Genomic DNA, 20,275 nt, shown 5'->3' with positions numbered 1-20,275 from the left:
AAAACCCACATGAACACAGCCATCCTTCTCTGCCCCACAAATGGGCACTGACTGCCTCTTAGCAAAGAGCCAACAGGAAAGCGCGACAGTAATCTCAAGATTGTTAAAATGTCACTGCTTTTAAAAAGTGCTCAACAGCAGGTTCAGAAGTTTTTCCAGAAGTTTTGATAAAATATCATAATCCCAGTAATTAGGCAGAATAGAAACATATATGCTACTCTTTCCACCAACCCCACTGCCCCAGATTTCTCCTTCCCATAGTTTTGCCATTGCCACTCCAATAGACTTCTGAAACCTATTTCCAATTCCTGCAAGCTGGGGTTTTGAACTTAACACACAATGCTCATCCTTCTTAGAAGCTCTTGCATCAAAGAGTGGTAGCACTGCCAGCCTCAGAAAGGCAACAGGAAGGAACAATCGTATATATTTCTTTTTAGACAAGTATTATGTAGGCTAATCACCTGATTTTTGAGCTCCTGGTACTCATCTCCAGCTTACTGTTAAAATAACTAATCTTGCCAAGTCTCCCAATGGCATGAGTGTTGTGCGCACACAAGCAAATAAGCCTTGAGCTTCTGAAATTTCTCTATGGTTGCTCCCCCTTTCTTTGCAAACAGTATCAAGAGCTTCTTTCCTATGCAGCCACATGAGAGGAGAGCTCAGCATGATCCCTGCCGCAACTCTGATTAACCCCTCCTCTCCAAGTGAAGAAAGGCGGACAAGCTGAGGATATCCCCTCTCTTCCCCAGCCAAGGCTGAAAAATTCACCAAGACCAGAGCTTCTCCAAGCAAGACCAGCTCTAACAGGGGCAAACTCAAATTGAAACCCAATAATTTCCCACCTGCCTTTTCATCAACAAAGCCTTAGCCTGTGCCACTGAAATCGATGGGAATTTTATTATGGACTAAATTGGAAGAGATGGGAAGAAGGGAAAAGAATGATTAAAAAAAAGCAGCGCCTGTATTTCTAGGTTATAGTATAGCAATCCTGCCCCATCCCACCTGGACGGGCGAGGCACAGTGCCCTGCTACAGGTGGTGTCTCTTCCCTCCTCAAGAGCTGAGGCGCCAGCTGGCAGCCTGTACAGCAACGTGGGAGCTGGCGCGCCAGCCTGCAGCCAACAGCCCACCTTGCTCAATACACCTTTTTATGCTCCAGGGCGGTTATGGGAGAGCTCGCCTGCCAGCGAAGCTGCTCTTTGTCAGTTGGCAACCAGCTCGTAACCTGGAGCAAGAAACGCGCTCCCCCATAGGAATGGAACTGACTGTTCTTGCTGCTGGCATATGCGCCTTCATTGTTGTTATTACTACTAAAGTGTTGATTACACATTTCTCAGGTTGAAAAATGTTTCCCTTTATTGTTTACTTTTCCCTTGGAAAGAGATGAGTAAGAGAAGAGGTTTTTAAAAGTCTACATTTAATACAAAATAAGCAGGACCTTTTCTTCTTTTTATTAAGCTTCGAAAAGTTTGGGTATTTATTGTCTACGATGTGCCTCTTTTGGGAATTTCTTTGCAATCACAAGGCAAGAATTTATGACTTAACATTTGAGTTAACCATGATACAAAACACTCAGGATGTATGCCGCTCCTTCCCTGCTCAATCGACTTTGGTAATCAGTAAACAGAAAATCTGTTTTCAATAGTTTACAGACCTTCCCTCTCCCCATCTCCCTTCAGAAGCGTCAGTTAATCTGGAAAACAGAAATATCCAAAAGTTCCCATAGTTTTATGGTTATCGTCAGATCCCACCGACCACTCTGCTGCTCACTGCCCCTTTTCCGAGCTTTACCAGCGACTTCAAAGGAGGATGTATGGTAGCTACCTCTAGCCTCGCTTACCCGGCATCGCTTTGCGCCCTCCACAAAAGCCTCACATTTCCCAAGTCATTAGGAAGGGATTAGCCAACCCAACGCCTAACACAGATCCTTGTTTCCTTGACAGCCCAAAGAACCGCATCAAAGGCTCTTTTGAGGCGCTAAATCTGTAATCCGGTTCTCCCTCACCCTGTATTTCCATCAACGCAGGCAGATACAATGCGAGAACCATCCTCGTCTTCCCCCCAACGTTATCTTTTACAGATGTTTCAATCGCGGCGCTGCCGGCAGGCAGCTCAGGGAAGGCGGCCGGCTCCGGCCCTTCACCCCTCAGCTCGCTCCCGAGCCCAGCGCCATTTCCCTTCCCGGCCGCCGCGCCTCACCCCTGGCCGTGCCCCACGACGAGGCAGCCGGGCTCGGCCCCCCTCCAAAACCTCCCCGCCACTAGACCGGCGCGGGGCCGCCTTTCCCCCCGCACCCCGGGCCCCTGAGGAAGAGGTGTGCCGGGACGGACGACGCTCCCGCCCGCACAACCGCCTTCAGGCGGGGGCGAGGCCCCGCCCCAACGGCTCCCGGCCGGCGCGCACACCCCCCGCCGCCGCCGCCAACTGCCGGCCCCGCCCGCTCGAGCGCGGTCCCGGCCCCCCGCCACCGCCCCGGAAAGGTCCTTAGGCTTTCCCGGAAAGGTTCTCTTTCCGGTCCGCCACAGCTGTTCGCTTCCGGTTCCGTGCCCCCAACATGGCGGCGGCCCCTGCGCCAAGCGGGCTCTAAGCATCTGCCGAGCCCCCCTCGGTGCCGCCGCCGCCCGCCCGCTCCAGCGCCGGGGCCCGCGCCTGTCCCCGCCCCCGGCTTCCTCCCCCTCCCTCCGTGCGGGGTGAGTCGGGCCGGGTGCCGGTGCCGCCGGGAGCGCCGTCCGCCCTGGGCTGCCCAGCGGTTCCTGCCCGGGGTTGAGGCGCTGCTGCTGCCGCCGCCGCCGCCATGGCGCCGGTGCAGCTGGAGAGCAACCAGCTGGTGCCGGCCGGCGGAGGCCCAGTGTCAGCCCCGGCCCCGCCGGCCCCCGGGGCCGTGACAGCCGCCGCCAGCCCCGGCTACCGGCTCAGCACCCTGATCGACTTCCTCCTGCACCGGACCTACGCCGAGCTCACCGTGCTGGCCGACCTGTGAGTGCCCCACATTCCCTCTGGCCTGCTCCCGTCCTTCTCCCGGTCCGGCTGCTAGGGCTAGGGGTGCCGCCGCCTGGCATCCCGGGAGGATGAGAAGGCCTCGCCAGGGATCTGCCCCGGACCACCGGCCCGGGCTGGCGGGAGGGGAGGTGGTTATTCCTTCCCATTCTCCCACCCTAGGGAAATGCACGCCCTGGTTTGTCTCTGCATCGGGCTGTGTTGAGGGGCCTAGCGAAAGCTGCTGGGTGATCTGTCATTAAGAGCAAAGATGCTGGTGAGGAATGCAGGGCAGCTGAGTGCAGGTTGTCTCATGAAACACTTAAGTTTGCCCCTGAGTTACTGTCAAAAAAACTCAACTGCAGTGGCTGTGCCGATATCAAAATACATTAAACTGTAACATGTGAAACGGATATATTTCAGATGCTGCAAGTCCTTGAGTTACCTGTGTACTCTTTAAAATACCATTTGATTATTTGGGGGAAAGAAAATAAGTTATTTACATTTACTCTACGATCTGCTGTGCTGATGTTGTTGTGTTTGAAGTGGCAAAACAAAGGAATGTTTTTTGGGCCAAGAAAATCTTTAATGAAAGCATTGGACTCTGAATAAACCTCTTTCCCTTTTAGTTTGTTTAACCTTAGAGGTTCTTGTGGGGAACCTGTATATTTTAAGAAGTGACATACAGAACAAGTGGAAAATATAGGTATAGTTCTTGCAAAATACTGTGTCTGGTAAGTATGAAAACAGAGTGTTGCTTGGCTTGGGTTTAAGAGTGTTCAAACTCTGGAAAGGACAAGGAGTTTTAGAATTTTAGTTAGCTTTGGAAGAACTTCCAAAAGGTCAGTCAAGAGGTCTTTCCTGTGTGTTTATGATATGTGCAGACAGTAATTGGTACTGTATGCGTTCTTGTAGGAGTGTGTGCCTGTGATGTCTTTTATTCTTTTTTTAAGGTATAGAACAGGTCCGCTTGGCTTAAATATGTCATTAAGGTACAAAATAAAATGAGTAGTGTGAACAACACGTGGAGAATGCCTTGGGCACTTTGATTCACCAAGCAGTTTATAGGTTATTTGACGTCCCTTCCAAAAGCAGAGTGAGCTAGATTTTTCCATTGTATTTCTCCCTAAAGTATGGATTTGGCTAGTAGAAAGCTCAGATGGAAAGTGTTCTTTTCCTTCCCTCCAACAAAATGATTTCCTCATTCTTTTACCAGCACCAGCGTAGTCCTAGAATAAAAAAAAACCCAAAAACTTTTTAAATGAGATGCCTGTGATACCTGTAGAATGTTACAGAAATACTTGTCACACGGGTCACTGATAAAGTTCTGGAGTATGGCATTTCTCCACTTTTAGATTCATTAAAAAGTGAAGACAAACTCATTTCAGGCAGGTCAGGAAACAGCCAATTTTAACACCTGCTGCAGATGTTCTAGGGTTGCTACTATGAATTGAGTATGCTTAAACCATAGGCATGGATGCTTAGTGAGATTCATCAATTACAAAGCACAAGCAGTGATACTATGTCGTTTACTAGATTAGCAGAAATCTTGGAATTTCAGCACCCTTCGTCAGTTTTTAAATTAATTTGACAAGTTCCAGTTTATGTGGTACAGAGTAGTGGCAGGTACCCTGTGGTGCCATTATACACTTGATCTTATTTTCTTTTTCCTCCTTAACTAGGTTGCTTTCTAGAGCTGTCAAGCTACTTCCTTTATCAAACACGTAATTTCATTGTATTTAGTACACATTTACAATCATAGAAATTTTGAAATGCTCTTTAAAGGTATGTGGAAGTTCTTCATGTACTTAGTTGAAGGTTACTAACAAAATTTCTGGTAGACTGAAATGTAATAGAACAATATATAACGCACATTTCTTTTTTTCTCCTCCCCCCCCCCCTTTAATATAGATTACCAAGAAAGACTGATATGGAAAGGTGAGTTACAATAAGACAATCCGTAATGCATGTTAAAATATAGAACTTTGTTGAGGATGTTAAGATTGTATAGAACTGTTTAAATAAAAGATTTCTCTCCTAATTTTAGATTTTATGCAAGAAAGTAAGCCTTGTCTGTCTTGCTGTCACTACATAGTTTCAAGATTTTTCTCAGCATCAGTGGGAATATTAGTTTTTGTTGGGTTTTGGTTTTGTTGTTGTTTGGGCTTTTTTGTTGTTGTTGTTGCACTGTTCAGTAACATACTGTTGCTGTTACAGTAGGGGAACTCTGTTAAAGGCATTTTTTTCTTCATGAATCTTGAAGCAATTAAGTGACAGTAAAGCTGATGTGAAAGTGAACTGGAGATCCTAAATAGATTCTAGTTGGTATGATAAAGAAACTTTTTGGTCAGAATAAGCAGTTCAACAACTAAAACAAGGTAAAAACCTCTTTTCTGCTTTTTTCCATTTTACTTAATCTTTCTTATCATGAACACTGTTTTCTGCTTCTGTTCTGTGGGGTTTTTGAAGTGTGAAAATTATTAGAAAACAAATGTAAGAGACCAGAAAAGGCCTTTTTTTTTTTTTTTTTTCTTTGCCCTCACTGCACTACCCTAACCGCTCCTCCTCCCCCCGCCAGGGTGAAAGAACTTGATTTTTTGTTTCTTTGAATAAATTTTATGGAAGTAGTCAGAAAACTGTTTCCTTTGCTATTTGTATTGACATGCTAATTGACCTAAGTTTCTTTGGAGACATACAGCAGCTATGATATTCCTAAGAATGTTAATAAAGAATTCTGTGTACCAGGATGATCGTTAATGCAGTTACCTTAAATCTTCCAAAACTCTAATAATGTGTTGTGGAATTAATCCCATTTTCAGCGAGTCATAACCTGGGATGATTCCTTGTGCCCCTTTTCCTTATGCATAATATTTTATGAAGAGAAAAAAAAAACTGTTTTTTGTTGGTTTTCTGATTGTTTTTTAATTATCACTCTATTTGCTGAGGAAATTACATTGATCTTAAGTCCAGAGCTCCCGTGTACTGGGGATGGGGGGTTGTCGCATTTAAATGTTTAGCGTTTCTTGGTAAAGCTGGAATCTACTTTGTTGGGCACACAGGTCTGGAGCAACAACTAGTTTTCAATTATAGGAATAAATAACTTTGGCAACAAGAAAGAAGTCGTTGGATTAAAAAAAAACATTAGTACTGTGGTGTAAAATTAATAGTGCTGAGTTCTAGGGGAAATCCAGGGGCTTGCTTCTTGATAACGGAGACCTTTTTTTTTGCTCAGTATTCTCTATCTTTTCCTTTTTATCCTCCAATAAAGTGTAATATGTGGGGAACTTTTATCTAAATACAGTAATGGCTGCATGAGATTTAACTGGAACTTGAATTATAATGACTTTGCAAGGCCCTATCTTCTCTTGTGGGGAAATGAAAAGTAAAACCTTACACCTGCATTCCTGAATGAACAGTTCCCACTGAGAAGTATTTAAAAGAGAATTACTGTTAAAATACTTCCAAGAACTACATAAACGTACTGTTTTCCAAAAACAGGCTGTTTTCCTACTGATTTTGCAGTAGTTCCTGAACAAGACTCTTACTTCTCAACTTGCAGCAAACGCTCTATCAGCTACAGAAGTTTGGGGTTTTGTTTTTTTTTTTTAAAAAAGCCATTCAGAACTGTTGTAAAAACGTGTTACTTATTACTTCAGCTACAGTGCAAATGCACACCTAATTTTTGTGAAACATTGAGTTCCATTCTTTTCTAATGACAAAATGACTGTTACTTTACTTCTTTCATAGGCACGGGTAATAATTTTGGTTGCAATGGTACTTTGGAGATACCTAGTGCAACGCTCTACTTGAAGTGAAAGACAGTTGCAAAGTTGATTCAGGTTGCTTAGGGTCATATCCAGTTGAGCTTTAAATATTTTGAAGGATGGGAATCCTGTAACCGTTCTGGGCAGCCTCTGTCAGTCTTTGACCATCTGTGTGTTTCTTTGTTTTCCTGATATCTAACTAGTTTTTCACTGTTTTAGTTTGTGGCTGTTGTCCCTCAGCCTTTTGCACTTTTGAGAAGAGTCTGGTTCCATCATCTCTGTAACACCCCTTTAGGTATCTGAAGACAGCAGTAGGATCTCACCATAGCCTTCTCTTCTTAAGCATAAATGAACATACCTTCCTCAGCCCCTAACCCAGTTCTGTACAGCAGGATCTTTCTTGCCCAGGGAGTATAAAACTGGACATAGCGCTTCAGATGCAGTCTCACAAATGCTGACTCAAGGTGAACAATCCCCTTCCTTGACCTAGGCTGCCCTGGTGCTAACACAGCCTGTCATTGTTGCAAGGGCACATTGCTGATGCCTGTTCACCTGTCCAGCAGGACCCCCAGGTCCACTTCTGGAGAGCTGCTGCCCAGCTGCTGCTTGGTACCCATCCCGTGCTGTTACACAAGATTGTTTGGTTCCAGATGCAGGACCTTTCATGTGGTTTTGCTGAACTTCATGAGGTTCTTGTCAACCAGTTCTTCCAGACAGCTGAGGTCCCTCTCTTTGCACCCACCGATTTGGCATCACCTGCAAACTTCCAAAGAGTGCGTTCCTTCGCATCATGCACGTTGTTGATGGAGGTGTTAAATTGTGTTGACCCCAGTATAGACCCTTAAGGAACACCACTAGTAACCAGTATTAAAGAAATCCATCTGGTAGCCAGTCACAGCCTTTTATTCCTGACAGTGCAGCCAGTTTTTCACCTACCTTGTAGTCCATTTACCCATGTCGTATCTCACCAGCTTGGCTACAAGAATGCTATGGGGGATCTTGTCAAAAGCTGTGCAAAAGTCAATGTAAATGTATCTTCTGTTCTCACCTTGATCGTAGAGCTGTTCGTCCTGTGGAAGGCAATTGCACTGATCAGGGATGGTTTGCCTTTGGCAAATCTGTGCTGACTGTTCCCAGGCTACTTTCATGTTCGTTATTTATCTGGACGTAGCTTCTGGAAAGATTTGGTCTACAAATTTTCTTCTTAACTGAGCTTAGGCCAACTGGCCTATAGGTCCCTAGATCCTTTGTGACCTTCTTGAAGAAGGGCATGATATTTGCCTTTTTCCAGTCATCAAAGATCAAGACCTTTGATCACTATGGCCTTTTGAAAACGATGGAGAGCTACTTTACAGTGGCACGGGTCAGCTCCCTCAGCACCCTTGGATGCATCCTATTCGCTCCAATGGACTTTTGTATGTCAAGCTTGCTTAAGTGGTCCTTAACTTTATATTCTTCTGCTGTAGCTAAGGCTTCACTCCCCCAGACTCAGCTACCAGTCTGAAGGATCTGAAACCCCTGAGATCAGAACTTGCCTATAAAGACCCAAGGTACAGAATGCACCGAGTACCGTGGTCATTAGAAAGCTTTTTAGTGTGCTTTGCATTGCTTTTATAGGCCTTGTAAATGTACTCTTTCCTTAAGTTTCATCTTCCTTGAATAAAAACTTTTGTGCAGCCCAGCATAAGGTCCTTTATCTATAATTAAGGGCAAAGAGACGCAGCAAAATTGAAATACTTTGGGTTTTTAGTAGATGAGTAGATGGATGTGAGTTCCCAATACAATTGTTATTCAGGTATGATGGTGGCAGTTCTGGAAGCGGGATTCTGTCAAGTAGAAGGAACAAGTCTTCTGTAACTTCATACGTGTGGTATTAATGGAACAGTTACTGGAATACTGTATCTAGTTTTATCAATAATTTTCATTATTATATTGCTGTGCTTTTTTCTGCGTTTTGGGTGGTGTTGGAGGGGATATCTACCTTTGACTTCCAGTCGCAGAACATCGGTTTGAATTTTTCTTTCTGTTGTGCTCTTTTCACCACAGAAGTTTGATTGACATAACTACTAGATTTTAGCAACTTCTAAGTGGAGTTTGTCTGAGAGATTATGGGCTTTCTGAACTCTCGCTGTAGACATCTTTCAAATCCCATAAAGCTTTTTCTGAATCTTTCAAAATTCTCAGTATCTTTTTTTCATAGTGTGATTACTATTAGAGCAGTATGTACTTACAGTGGCTTGTCCACCACTTGGAATCTTTAATACCAGGCTGAATGCCATTCTAAAACATATGCTCTAGAATACAGAGAAGTTATTGGCTTAATGCCCAAGATGAGGTTTGTAGTATATAATGCAAGAAACCAGACCAGATGGTATTAGTTGTGCGTCTGGCCTAAATGTTCATCTGCTACAAGCAGATTATGCTTTACTTATTGCACAAAAGAGTTAACCTCATTACACCAACACTTTCAGCAAAAACAGGCTCTATCTATGTTATGAGTATGTGTTCTACAGATCAGGGTCAGAAGAAGATGCAACTTCTGTTTGGTAGAGGCCAATATCTGTTGCACTGATTAATGTTATTTTTGTCCAAATGCTTTTGTTACTTTAGAAAAGCATATCAGGAAAACATCTTGGCTTTGTGGTTGTTTTTTTTTTTTCAAAGTAGCTGGAAAATCATGGTGAAATTAATGAACTGAATGTGTAGAAAGGGAGGAAAACCTCTATAAACAGCAGACGAAATGGTATTTCAGGGTGTATAGTAGTACAGATCTACATTGTAGATCTGTGTGTATTGTCTACAACATAGATCTATAATGAAGGGGGGAAATCTGGGTGTGATCCTATTACATTGTCTCTTATGAAAATTAACTCTTAAGACATGCAGCTATACACTGCCTCATTTTGACTATTTCGTGCAAAGCAGGGTGGGAGAAATATTGACTGTTGCTAATTTCTCCTTACCCCAATTTCTTTGAAAGGCAGGAATGGAGAGGAAAGTAAAAGGGTGGGGGGTTTTCTGGTCTTCCCCACCACCATCGTGTTGCCTGGCAAAATGGTAGCATATTGTAACATATGGTGTAAAGACATCTTAAAATTACTACAGTTACATTTTGTTTAGCATCTGATTTACTTATTTATTTTTTTTTAGTGAATGTCAGTGTAACGTTCCTGCCAGGTCCTGTAACCCTTAGGTATATTGCCTTGTCTACTTTAAATGTAATCATAAGCCCTGGGAAAATCCTGTAAAAGATATTAAAATAATTCAATTGAGTTCACTAGGGAATTGCTTCTCTTAAAATTTGTGATTATTTCATGTGAGTATGCTTTTTTGTTTCCCCAAACAGCCTTGATTGGTTAGAATCCATGTGTGTTGTTAGCATTTAGGTATTCAGAACAGTGAGCTTTTTTTTTTTCCTATGTTCTAATCAAACAAGCCATATATTAGTGATGATTAACACACTTTGAAGTTATCATTATAGCTTTTTTATTTATGCGGAGTTAAATTGCTGCTTTATCTGAGCACTGGCTTAATGGACATTTGTTCTTTTACAGAAAAATAGAAATAGTGCAGTTTGCAAGTCGCACTCGTCAACTGTTTGTTCGTTTGTTAGCCTTAGTCAAATGGGCTAATAATGCTGGAAAGGTGGAAAAATGTGCGGTAAGTTAGCAACAGAGTTTGGTATGAAATAATCTCTAGGTGATATGGGATTTTGGTGCAGACTAACTTCTTGCTACTCTAGAAGTGTTTTTTTTTTAAAAAAAGACTATTTTATAGGCAAATAAATATTAAATTATAACCAATTTCTTCCTATTTAGAAATTTTATAATCTTGTCTTTCAGTAGTTCACGTTCACAAAATCTCATTAGCGGCAAAAAATGAAAGACTTGTCTGCACATAGTTTCAGGAGCGCTTTGGGGTTAGGTGATAGGACAGGTCTTGGTGTGTTAGTTCTTATTATCACTTTCATCCTACTCTTGTTTAAATAAGAATAAAGTCCAGAATGTTGCAAAAAACAAGCCCCAAGTGATTACAAACAAGTATGGTTGCATTCCAGTAGCAATCATCAGATAAAGAAAGAGCTGTGAGGCTTTACAGATCCTCCACAGCATCAGAAATGGCATGCGGATTTAAAGTGTCCTTGCATACGAATGTAAGAAATGACCAGAATAGTTATTCTTTCTTTGTTTTATAGGTGTGATTACTTGAATTGGAAGTGACAGATAAAAATCATTTCAGTCGTGTGCACTAGATGAACTGAATATAAAGGGGCGTTGATTTGTGCATTTTTTTGGAAACATACTTTTTTTTTTTTTCTTTTTCTCCCTCCTCCTTGTCCTCCACAGATGATATCAAGTTTTTTAGATCAGCAAGCCATTCTGTTTGTGGACACTGCTGACCGCCTGGCGTCGCTAGCTAGAGATGCTTTGGTTCACGCTCGTCTGCCTAGTTTTGCTATCCCGTATGCTATTGATGTTCTGACAACTGGATCATACCCGCGTCTGCCAACCTGCATTAGGGTAAATAATGCTACCGTATGTCTTGTGGGGGTGGGGAAATCCCCTTTACAGTATCAAATGCATGTTAATGAAACTAATTGTCTGTGTGCAAATGGAACTGTAGTTTAATGCAGGCCTAGCGCCAAGTCTCTCCAGTGTCAATTTCTCATGCAGAGCACTTCCTACTTGAACAAGTTATGGTTTCCCAGTAAAACACTCTCTCCATTTAAACTGGTTCTGCTCTAGGATGAGTATAGTAGCAACTCATCTTTCTTGGTTCTTTAAGTACTTGCATGTGCTAAGCCACCATTCTAGAAAAATCAAGTGTGAAAAGGAGATACTGACATCTGTTGTTCTTAGAGGTTTTGCCTGTATTTGGAAATGGACTGAAATAATTAACAGCTCTCTCTTAATGCTGCTTTTCTTACTGTTAAAATGCAGAATTACAGGATTTTGTGAAGTAATATAAACCTGTGACTTAGATCTATAGCTACAGATAAGGATTGGCTTTCAAATCTTAGTATTCAAAAACAAGTTTAGCCTGCTGTAAGGTCCTGAATTTATTTAATTGATCCTAGTTGAGCAATTTTATTCAGTCACTGGTCTCAGGTAAAACGTAGTCAACTAGAAAACAAATCTTAGTGTAAGATATAAAACTTCTCTTGTGTGTAATGGCCTATAGTATTTTCAGACTTCTAGTCTGGTTAGTTTTCACCACTGATACTGTCAATGTATTATGCACATTTAAGCTATGTAGGCTTGTTTGTGTTTATTTTAACAGGATAAAATAATCCCTCCTGACCCAATAACCAAGAGTGAGAAGCAAACCACGCTTCATCAGCTAAACCAGATTCTTCGGCATCGACTAGTGACTACAGATCTCCCTCCACAGCTGGCAAATCTTACAGTTGGTAAGAACTGGAATTACTTTTTGAAGAATTTGACTATTGCAGACTGATTTAAAATGGTTGCTTTAGTGCCAAAGTAAAGCTAAAAGATAGCTTAAGTGAGACTGTTAGGCGTTGCTTCATCTATTAAGACTGGGATCCTGTCTCTGTATGACATGAAAATATCTGGTTTTCCCCTATTGAAAAATGACAGCACTGATAATATTCCTGAAATATGGTTTACTTTCAAGAAGAAATCCTGTGCAGGTAATGGCAAAAGATTGTAGACATTGTCTTGCTCTTCCAGCAAACGTGTTATGTTAGTCTTAGGCCTAACAATGTAACTGCTTTATCTTAAGTTAATTTTAAAATGCAATTTAAATAATCTGCTAGGTGTTTCTGTAGAAACTCTTTGAACTTTAGCTTAAACAAGTCACTCCAATGTTGCTTTATAATCTGTTTTGGTATTCATTTTCATGCATAGAATTTGTTCATATTTATGCATACCTTTTGTTCTGTGGCTCACTGCAGTGCCAGATCTCTTAATCTGTTTTCAGGTCTCTGTTTTCCTTTAGCCCAAGTAGTGGTATTCATTAAGATTACCTTTTTTTTTACAGGAAGGATGTCTATAAACTGTACTAGGTTATTGCAGAATTGCAGAGAATAGGGCTGGAATGGACCTAGTCCATGCTTTTAGCTAAAACAAAGTTAGCCACATTTAAACCATAGCCCAACAGACCCAGACTGAAGATGTTTCTGAAAAATCTTGGTAATAGTTTTCACTGGTCCCTATGTGAATGCTTGCAATATCGGTATTAAAGCCATTTTTGCCTAACGGAAGTGTAAACGGATGTGTGTCTGAGCTCTTCAGATTTTTCAGTTAACTAAACATTTCAATGACTAATAGTTTCTGGTTTGGGGTTTGGTTTGGTTTAAGAGCGTGTCTGGGATGCTTTTGAGAATGAAACTTCATGAGTTAAAACGATGAAAATTTCAATAGGAATATGTCTATTAATGTCTGCTTGTAAAGGTATATGGCATATTTTGTTGACCCACAGGTTAGAGTAAGGACTTGTATTAAACTGTTTGCTATGCCACTCATTCTCTTTATGACCTTGCTTACGTATTTTTCACAGTCTTTGTTCCCAGCTCTTGAAACTGATAGCATTGTTCTCAAAGGTGTGAGGATATGTATGTCAATTAGATAAATAGTGTGCATAATCTTTGCTTGTGTGCATATATATGTTATGCAAAAGAATATCTTCCTCCCATGAAAATGGAGTTACAGTACTTTAAGTAAATGGTTTGCAGTGAGATGTGTTTCCAGGGCTAGATTTCAGCTGGGGCTGAGATTGTGTCTGGACCTCTTTTGCATATTGCTTAAAGTATTCATTTTTGATACAGCAAAGAATTGGAAGAATTAAGCAAGACGTTTTGTTTGTGCGACTTGTCAGGCTGGTAGTTAGCTCAATGTTTCCCTGTATTGCAGTAGCAAAATGCTGCTTATTGACACTGGTTCCGTTGCAGAAGTAACTGTGAAGTCTTCAGAGAGCAGAAACCATAGGGAAGTAATCTATTGTGAGTGCCAGGAGCCTACCACGCTGATATTTTGAGGTATCTTAGGAGACTGAGTAAAATAAAACATTTTTTTGTTCCTTAGCCAATGGCCGTGTGAAGTTCCGAGTTGAGGGTGAGTTTGAGGCCACCTTGACAGTGATGGGTGATGATCCGGACATCCCCTGGCGCCTTCTCAAACTGGAAATTTTGGTTGAAGACAAAGAAACTGGTGGTAAAAAAAAAAAAAAATCAAACCTTTACACTTTCTTTTTAACATGATGTTCATATCTGATGCTGTATAATTCTTGTTTATACTGGGTCTTCTGCATATCACATCTTAAGATAATGAAGCTGTATATACTTGTGCTGTTTTCACCTTGCTCTATATTTTTTAATACCTTAACAATGGTAGACTGTGACAGTGTAGTAGACTGAAGTTTCCAGAGGAAACCAAGGGTTTTGTTATTTTGTTAGAAATTCTGGTGTGGAAATTGCTCAATACAGTTTTTTTTTCTTTTTGATTTATTAATTTATTTAATTATTTTAACTACCTAGTTTCTTGATGTCTAATCTGAATTATTTTTAATTCATGAAAGATGGTCGAGCCTTGGTTCACAGCATGCAGATCAACTTCATCCATCAGTTGGTCCAGTCACGGCTGTTTGCTGATGAGAAGCCACTTCAGGACATGTACAGTTGTTTGCGTATCCTTTTGAAAGTCGCTTCCAAATAAGCTGTTTAATGTAGCCTTACTATTCCTAGTAGCTGGAGGTCAAGAAAGATGGATTCCCTATTAAGCTAGGGGGAAATGTCTGGATGTGGAGTAAAAGTGATGGCCTTGGAAACAGTTATTCTCAGGTGCCAGCACATAAAATTTGATTTTACACCCTTAATCAATGAAGGTAAAGGTGAGGTACTCAAGACAGCAGGTTGTGTGGTAAGTCAGTGCAGCAGCAGCTGGCTGCATGTGCTAATTTCAGAGACAATACAGTGCTGACTTGGAAGGTATTGGGAGCTGACAATTCTTGCTACCAAGAACTGCAGTGAGGTGATGATGGTGTGTTAAATGTATTGCACCTGTGTGAATAATAACATGAGATATAGCACGTGAAGGAAGCAGCGCAGTGATTTTTACATGCAAAAGGAACATTGCTTGACAATGTGAAACAGTTTTCAGTGAGCTTCTGCAGAAGCAGACAGAACCATGTTATTTTAGGGTGACCATGGGAGATGGGTTATAGGGTGAATTGAATTTCTTTGTTAGTCATCTTCTTTTCCCGAAAAGATTTAAAATCTATAAAACAAAGCTATTGTGACGCTCTTGTCTAACGTCCTGCTGTAGATAAGAGTTAAAAAAAAAAAACACAAAAAAACCAACACAAAACCCAACAACTTTTGAGAAATATTTGATGCTGCTTTATCTCTGGATTAGTACATTAGTGTGTTTTCAGATAGCATCTTGTCTGACTTCTGTGACAAATGGATTTACGTAGTGTATGGAAATGGATTTATGTAGTGTACAGACTTTTTGGAGGTCTCGTATTTTCTTAACTCTGTTAGACTCCTTCTGCTTAGCACTTCAGTTGGAAGTCTTGCATTCACAAACACTAATGCTGATTCGAGAGCGCTGGGGTGACCTTGTGCAAGTGGAGCGGTATCATGCAGGGAAATGTCTCTCGCTCTCTGTTTGGAAGTAAGTTAATTTTAAAGGGGCTGTTAACAAACAGTAAACGAAATAATAGGAGGGTTTTCATTTACTAAGCTTGAGACAGAATTTTCAGAAATGTGCTTTCTTTTTGATGTGAGACTCCTAAATTCTTGTAGTTAAGTACCTAAACATGTTGCTTGACTTGCAAAGAAGTGAGGGGGTACATCAATGTACAGGAGAACAATGGATACAGTTATAAATCATATCATATTTGTGCAGATAGCTAAATAAATTAGTTCTTTGTCAATCTTTTACTATATTTATTGCTTGACTTGGACCAGATAAAATTTTAAAAAGCAATCCAGATGCTCTTCTGTGTTGAATTTGCAGCCATCTACAACTTCTTTATATAATTATAGTTTACAAACAGTTTTGCATTAAAATGTAAACTAAAACAAATGCTTTTTTTTCAGTTCAGCTGACATAATCTTTATTTTTAACCAAAACTCTCAAAATCAAGGATTAGCAGAAAATACGTTTTTCAGTAGCTATTACAGTTACATGGTTTAATTATTTTCTTTATTTTAAGTCAACAGGTGCTTGGCAGGAAAACAGGGACAGCATCTCTTCATAAAGTCACTATTAAAATTGATGAGACTGATGTCTCAAAACCCTTACAAATATCTCATGAGCCTCCACTGCCAGCCTGTGATTCCAAACTGATGGAAAGAGCCATGAAGGTAAAGGTTTGCTTTCCAAGAGGTGTCTAGTTTTATAAATCAAAAACTTAAAAATGCTTTGCATTGTCAGTTTGCTTCACTTTGATTCTATTTAAAGAGCTGTTTCGAAGTTTTCTAGTCATCAGTTACTGTCAGTTGTGCTGTTTGTATGTTGGGACATAAAGTTATTGTTACAAATTATTGGCCTTGACTTCATTTTAAAAATTACACCTACTTCACAGTGCATTATGTACCACTTAGGGGACAGAATGCTGAGGCTGGGGGGAAACAACAGCAAAGTTTTTCGGCTATGGCTAGCATTTGGCTTGAAATGCTTTATAGAGAGCCAGTTCTTCCCTTTTCTGTCTTGGAGATGCTGTGTAAACTTCCTCTGAAAATCAGCTTCCTTATGTCACTTGAGTTGGCTACCCAGCAGTGGTATTCACTTTAGAAAAATCTTACGTTATGATTTGGACATCTTGTGCGAAAGAGCTAACGTGTCTTGCTTGTTACAAGTGTTAGGTGAAGCTTGGTTTTACATCACAACTAACCAGATTATGTCATGTGGCCTATTTGAATGTGCTTTTGTATTGTTCAAATTCATGTATGTTAAAGGTGGGATTGTTGAAATGATCCAAAACGAGTAACTGCAGTCAACTTCCTACTGGGATAAGGCTTCACTGGTGATAATTATAGATCTTAGTTAATGATATGTAAGAGAAACTGCATTCTAGGTTTTATAATAAGTCTTCTGTAAGATCCTCAGCAGGTCTGGCTGTGATATATCAGGATGTGTGTTTGAGTTTTTTAAGAGTTAACAAAATGGAGTGAATGGTGTAGTTTTCAAACTTTCAGTACAGTTTTTCCACAGTGGAAAAAATCCCCAGCTCAGATTCTTCACCTGTCTTACAGAACTTTCTACTGATGATAGCATTCACCTACTGTACATACTTTGTATCTGAGCCTCTTGGCCCATCTTGTTTACCAGGTCTGACAGACAAGTCTCTATATGATGAATGTCAAGAACTTCATGTGTTTGGGCTACAGTGGAATGTGGGAAACTTAGTGGAGCATAGTAGCCTTCTACTCTACTTCTAGAGTAGAAATTCTACTGTTAGTATAGTACATATATACTAAATTTACTCATTTAATAGCCTAAATTAGCATAATTAGGCTACTAAATATACAGTTAGTTTAGTGAAGATACTGTATTTATGCCTAAATCCAGGAAAATGTGCTTTATCTAGAACATCTGCTGAAGTTCCACTGGTGCTGACGCAATCTGAGCTCACTGAAGCAGGTCTACAGACTGTAGATTAAGATACGAGGTGGCTGTAAATTTGAGACTTATCAAAGTTAATGCTGACTCCCTTTATAACTACTTGCTCTGAGCTTAAAAAAATTATCTGCTGTAGTATATACACTGCTGTTCTAGTGTTTGAATAATGATCTCAGCTGTAATGACGTAGATAGTGCATTGTGTTTCTGTATATTTAAGATACTGTATAAAACAGTGCCATGAACAAATATATTTATCTAAGCAGGTTATTATACATTAACCTACTGAAAATTGGAGGTAGCTACAGAACCTGTAGTTGCTTGTTTGTGAGGAAGATTTAACTCATAGCAGCTGCTGAGTTGAAATGCTCTTGTGGGTGGGTAAACATTTTTAAGGCCTTGTCTTGGAAAGCCAGTCTTTAGGGGAAGGTTGTTCTGGTATATATGAAGGCATGCACTGAAATTCTATTCTGGCATAAACTTCTTCTGCGTTTATCTTTTATGCTAGAATAAAATTTGAGTGTAATTCACCTTGAACAGTTTTCAAAGCAGTGTGAGGTTAACTCGAAAAAGGTTTTGCAGTACTCTGTAGCTTTGCTTATGCAAAATATGTAAATAATATGACTGTAATGTGAATGGATATAAATGCAAATGCTTTAATTTAGGTTGGACAAATAAGCTACAGTGAATATAAGTGGTGGCATAAGCTTCAGCACTGGCAGGGCAACAGCCTCTAAATGCAAGCCTCTAGATACTCCTGGGTCAGTGTCGGCCACTGCATCTTCACTGCATTGTTACCCTATTAGCAGGACTACAACTAGTGTGTTTTGTGTCATGCTGCAGCTACATATGTGTTTGTGTAGAGGCAACCATATTCCAAGAGTGTGGGTTTTTTGAGTTTCGTTGTTGTTTTGAACAAGCAGGTCTGCACAGGGAGTGGTAACAGCATAGTTTGCGAAACTTCTTTTCTTTTACATTTTCTTCTAGTTTTCTCTCAAAAACCCTCACACTGCTTGCTGCACAGACAGAATCTTATGTTAGTTTGTTCTATTTTATAGTAATCCAAATGCTCAACTTAATAGTTCATTTGTTTCACTACAGCTCTAAGCAAATTCTTTCTGAAGTGATTGTTTTATTAAGTAGCTTTGTTCCAGTGTGCTAATGCATAAAGTCTACGTATCAAATTTGAATTTGCTCAAGTACATTCCTTTTTTACAGATTGACCACCTATCAATAGAAAAACTCCTAATAGACAGTGTCCATGCAAGATCTCATCAAAAACTTCAGGAGCTGAAAGCCATTCTTAAGAGCTACAACGTTAATGACAATTGTATGTATTTTCTACTGAAGTTTGTTTCAAGTTAATTTCTTTTTGTGCCTAGGATTCATTTCCTCTTTTCTTGTTGTTTTCATTCATTTAAATGAAAATATGAAAAAACAAAGGGAGATGTGTTCAGAATTAATAAGACTTAGTTTTAAATTATTCTGTGTTGATAACTGTAAAATACTCATACCTCTAAATGCAGTATAATAGATGAAGCTGGTAGAACATTATAGTCTGGGTTGAAAGGTTAAAAGCTGTCTACTGTAAAACTTGCACGTGTTCAGAATTGAAAGCAAATCCTTCATTGTCTTGAGCTAGCTTTGGAGGAGACTTTGCTTAAACTGTTGCTGAAACTATTGTGGTTTGAATTGAGCTTATCGTGAAGCAGTGAGTTAAAAGACATTCACGGATTAACAATTTCCTTCAAATATGGTCTGTCTTTTCTTGTTGGTTTGTTACTAGGGCTGTTTTCACAGAGATAATCTTACATTCAGTTCCCTCTTGATGTTAACAGTCTAATAATGTGCAAACGAAGATGCATCTATGAGAACAAAAGTTTTGTGGTTATAATGGACTACGTTTTAATATGATGAGCTTGAATTTTGTGTCAAATCATTAACATCGATTTTTTTTTTTTTTTTTTTTTTTTTTTTTTTAGCATTCATTGAGACGGCTCTTCCAACTCTTGTAATTCCAATTTTGGAACCATGTGGTCGATCAGAGTGCCTGCATGTATTTGTTGATCTCCATTCTGGAATGTTTCAACTGATGCTGTATGGTGTTGGTAAGTAGGAGCAAAACCAGGTTGTATTTAATATCTTGCAAGAATCCTGCATTTCAAGGTAATTTTGTGTAAACAGGTCTGTCAAATCTGTGAAGTTCTGTAAATAAATAAGGGTAGTGCAAATCAACACTTGGGTCATCATCTAGGTATTTGAATTTGAGGAATGGACAGGTGGGTCTTTGTGCTTCATGGTCACGGTGCAGTTAGGTATATTTTAAGAGGACCATAGACTAAATATTGCTAGGCTTCATTTCAATGCATATTCTTTATGACTCACGATTCCTGCGTTGTGCTGCTAATGGATGTGGTTGTTTCATATGGACCTGGTTGAGAATTGAATTATGTGACCTTGTACATCTTGAGTTACTGTTCAAGTCTTAACTTCAAGTTTCAGATTACTTAAGAAAAGAAGGAAAACAAATTCTTTTAGGTTATTTGCCTAATAACATACTGCTGTGGTTTTACAAGCATTATGGATCATTTATTGTGTATCTTAATCTCTCTCTTCACAATGAGCCACATGGAGAAGACAAGGGGCAGCAATTACAAGTTGCACCAGGAAAGGCTTCATCTCAGTATAAGAAAGAAATTTTTTACAATGAAAACAATCAGTCACTGGAACAACCTCCTTCCCAGGGACATGGTGAAATCCCCATCACTAGAGGTTTTCAAGATGCCATTGGACAGGATGTTAAATAATCTCATCTAGGCTCCCTTTCCCACAAAGGGTTGGGCCAGATGATCTTTCGAGGTCCCTTCCAAAGTGGGCTGTTCTATGATTCTGTGATTAATTGTTAAATTAGATGAGACACTTTCCTTAAAAGGTCAAAATTGTGTTTG

At 40.1% G+C, this 20,275-nt stretch overlaps 1 protein-coding gene across 1 annotated transcript in view; it reads left to right on the top strand.

Annotated features, from left to right (window-relative positions):
* Positions 1 to 2,536: 2,536 nt before the first annotated feature.
* The window catches only part of MED14 (mediator complex subunit 14), a 37,460-nt gene continuing 19,721 nt past the window's right edge, over positions 2,537 to 20,275 (top strand). The window contains exons 1-11 of the mRNA XM_063343971.1: positions 2,537 to 2,975; positions 4,887 to 4,913; positions 10,294 to 10,399; positions 11,086 to 11,259; positions 12,020 to 12,149; positions 13,786 to 13,914; positions 14,279 to 14,386; positions 15,243 to 15,375; positions 15,920 to 16,070; positions 18,546 to 18,657; positions 19,310 to 19,435. Of these exons, the coding sequence (XP_063200041.1) occupies positions 2,794 to 2,975; positions 4,887 to 4,913; positions 10,294 to 10,399; positions 11,086 to 11,259; positions 12,020 to 12,149; positions 13,786 to 13,914; positions 14,279 to 14,386; positions 15,243 to 15,375; positions 15,920 to 16,070; positions 18,546 to 18,657; positions 19,310 to 19,435 (1,378 nt within the window). The 5' untranslated portion in view covers positions 2,537 to 2,793. The remainder of the gene's footprint in view (positions 2,976 to 4,886; positions 4,914 to 10,293; positions 10,400 to 11,085; positions 11,260 to 12,019; positions 12,150 to 13,785; positions 13,915 to 14,278; positions 14,387 to 15,242; positions 15,376 to 15,919; positions 16,071 to 18,545; positions 18,658 to 19,309; positions 19,436 to 20,275) is intronic.

Source organism: Chroicocephalus ridibundus, chromosome 1 (assembly GCF_963924245.1).
Source record: "Chroicocephalus ridibundus chromosome 1, bChrRid1.1, whole genome shotgun sequence".
In the NCBI taxonomy this organism is placed as follows: domain Eukaryota; kingdom Metazoa; phylum Chordata; class Aves; order Charadriiformes; family Laridae; genus Chroicocephalus; species Chroicocephalus ridibundus.
The sequence above is the reverse complement of the archived record's forward strand: the minus strand, read 5'-3'. Positions and strand labels throughout refer to the sequence as shown.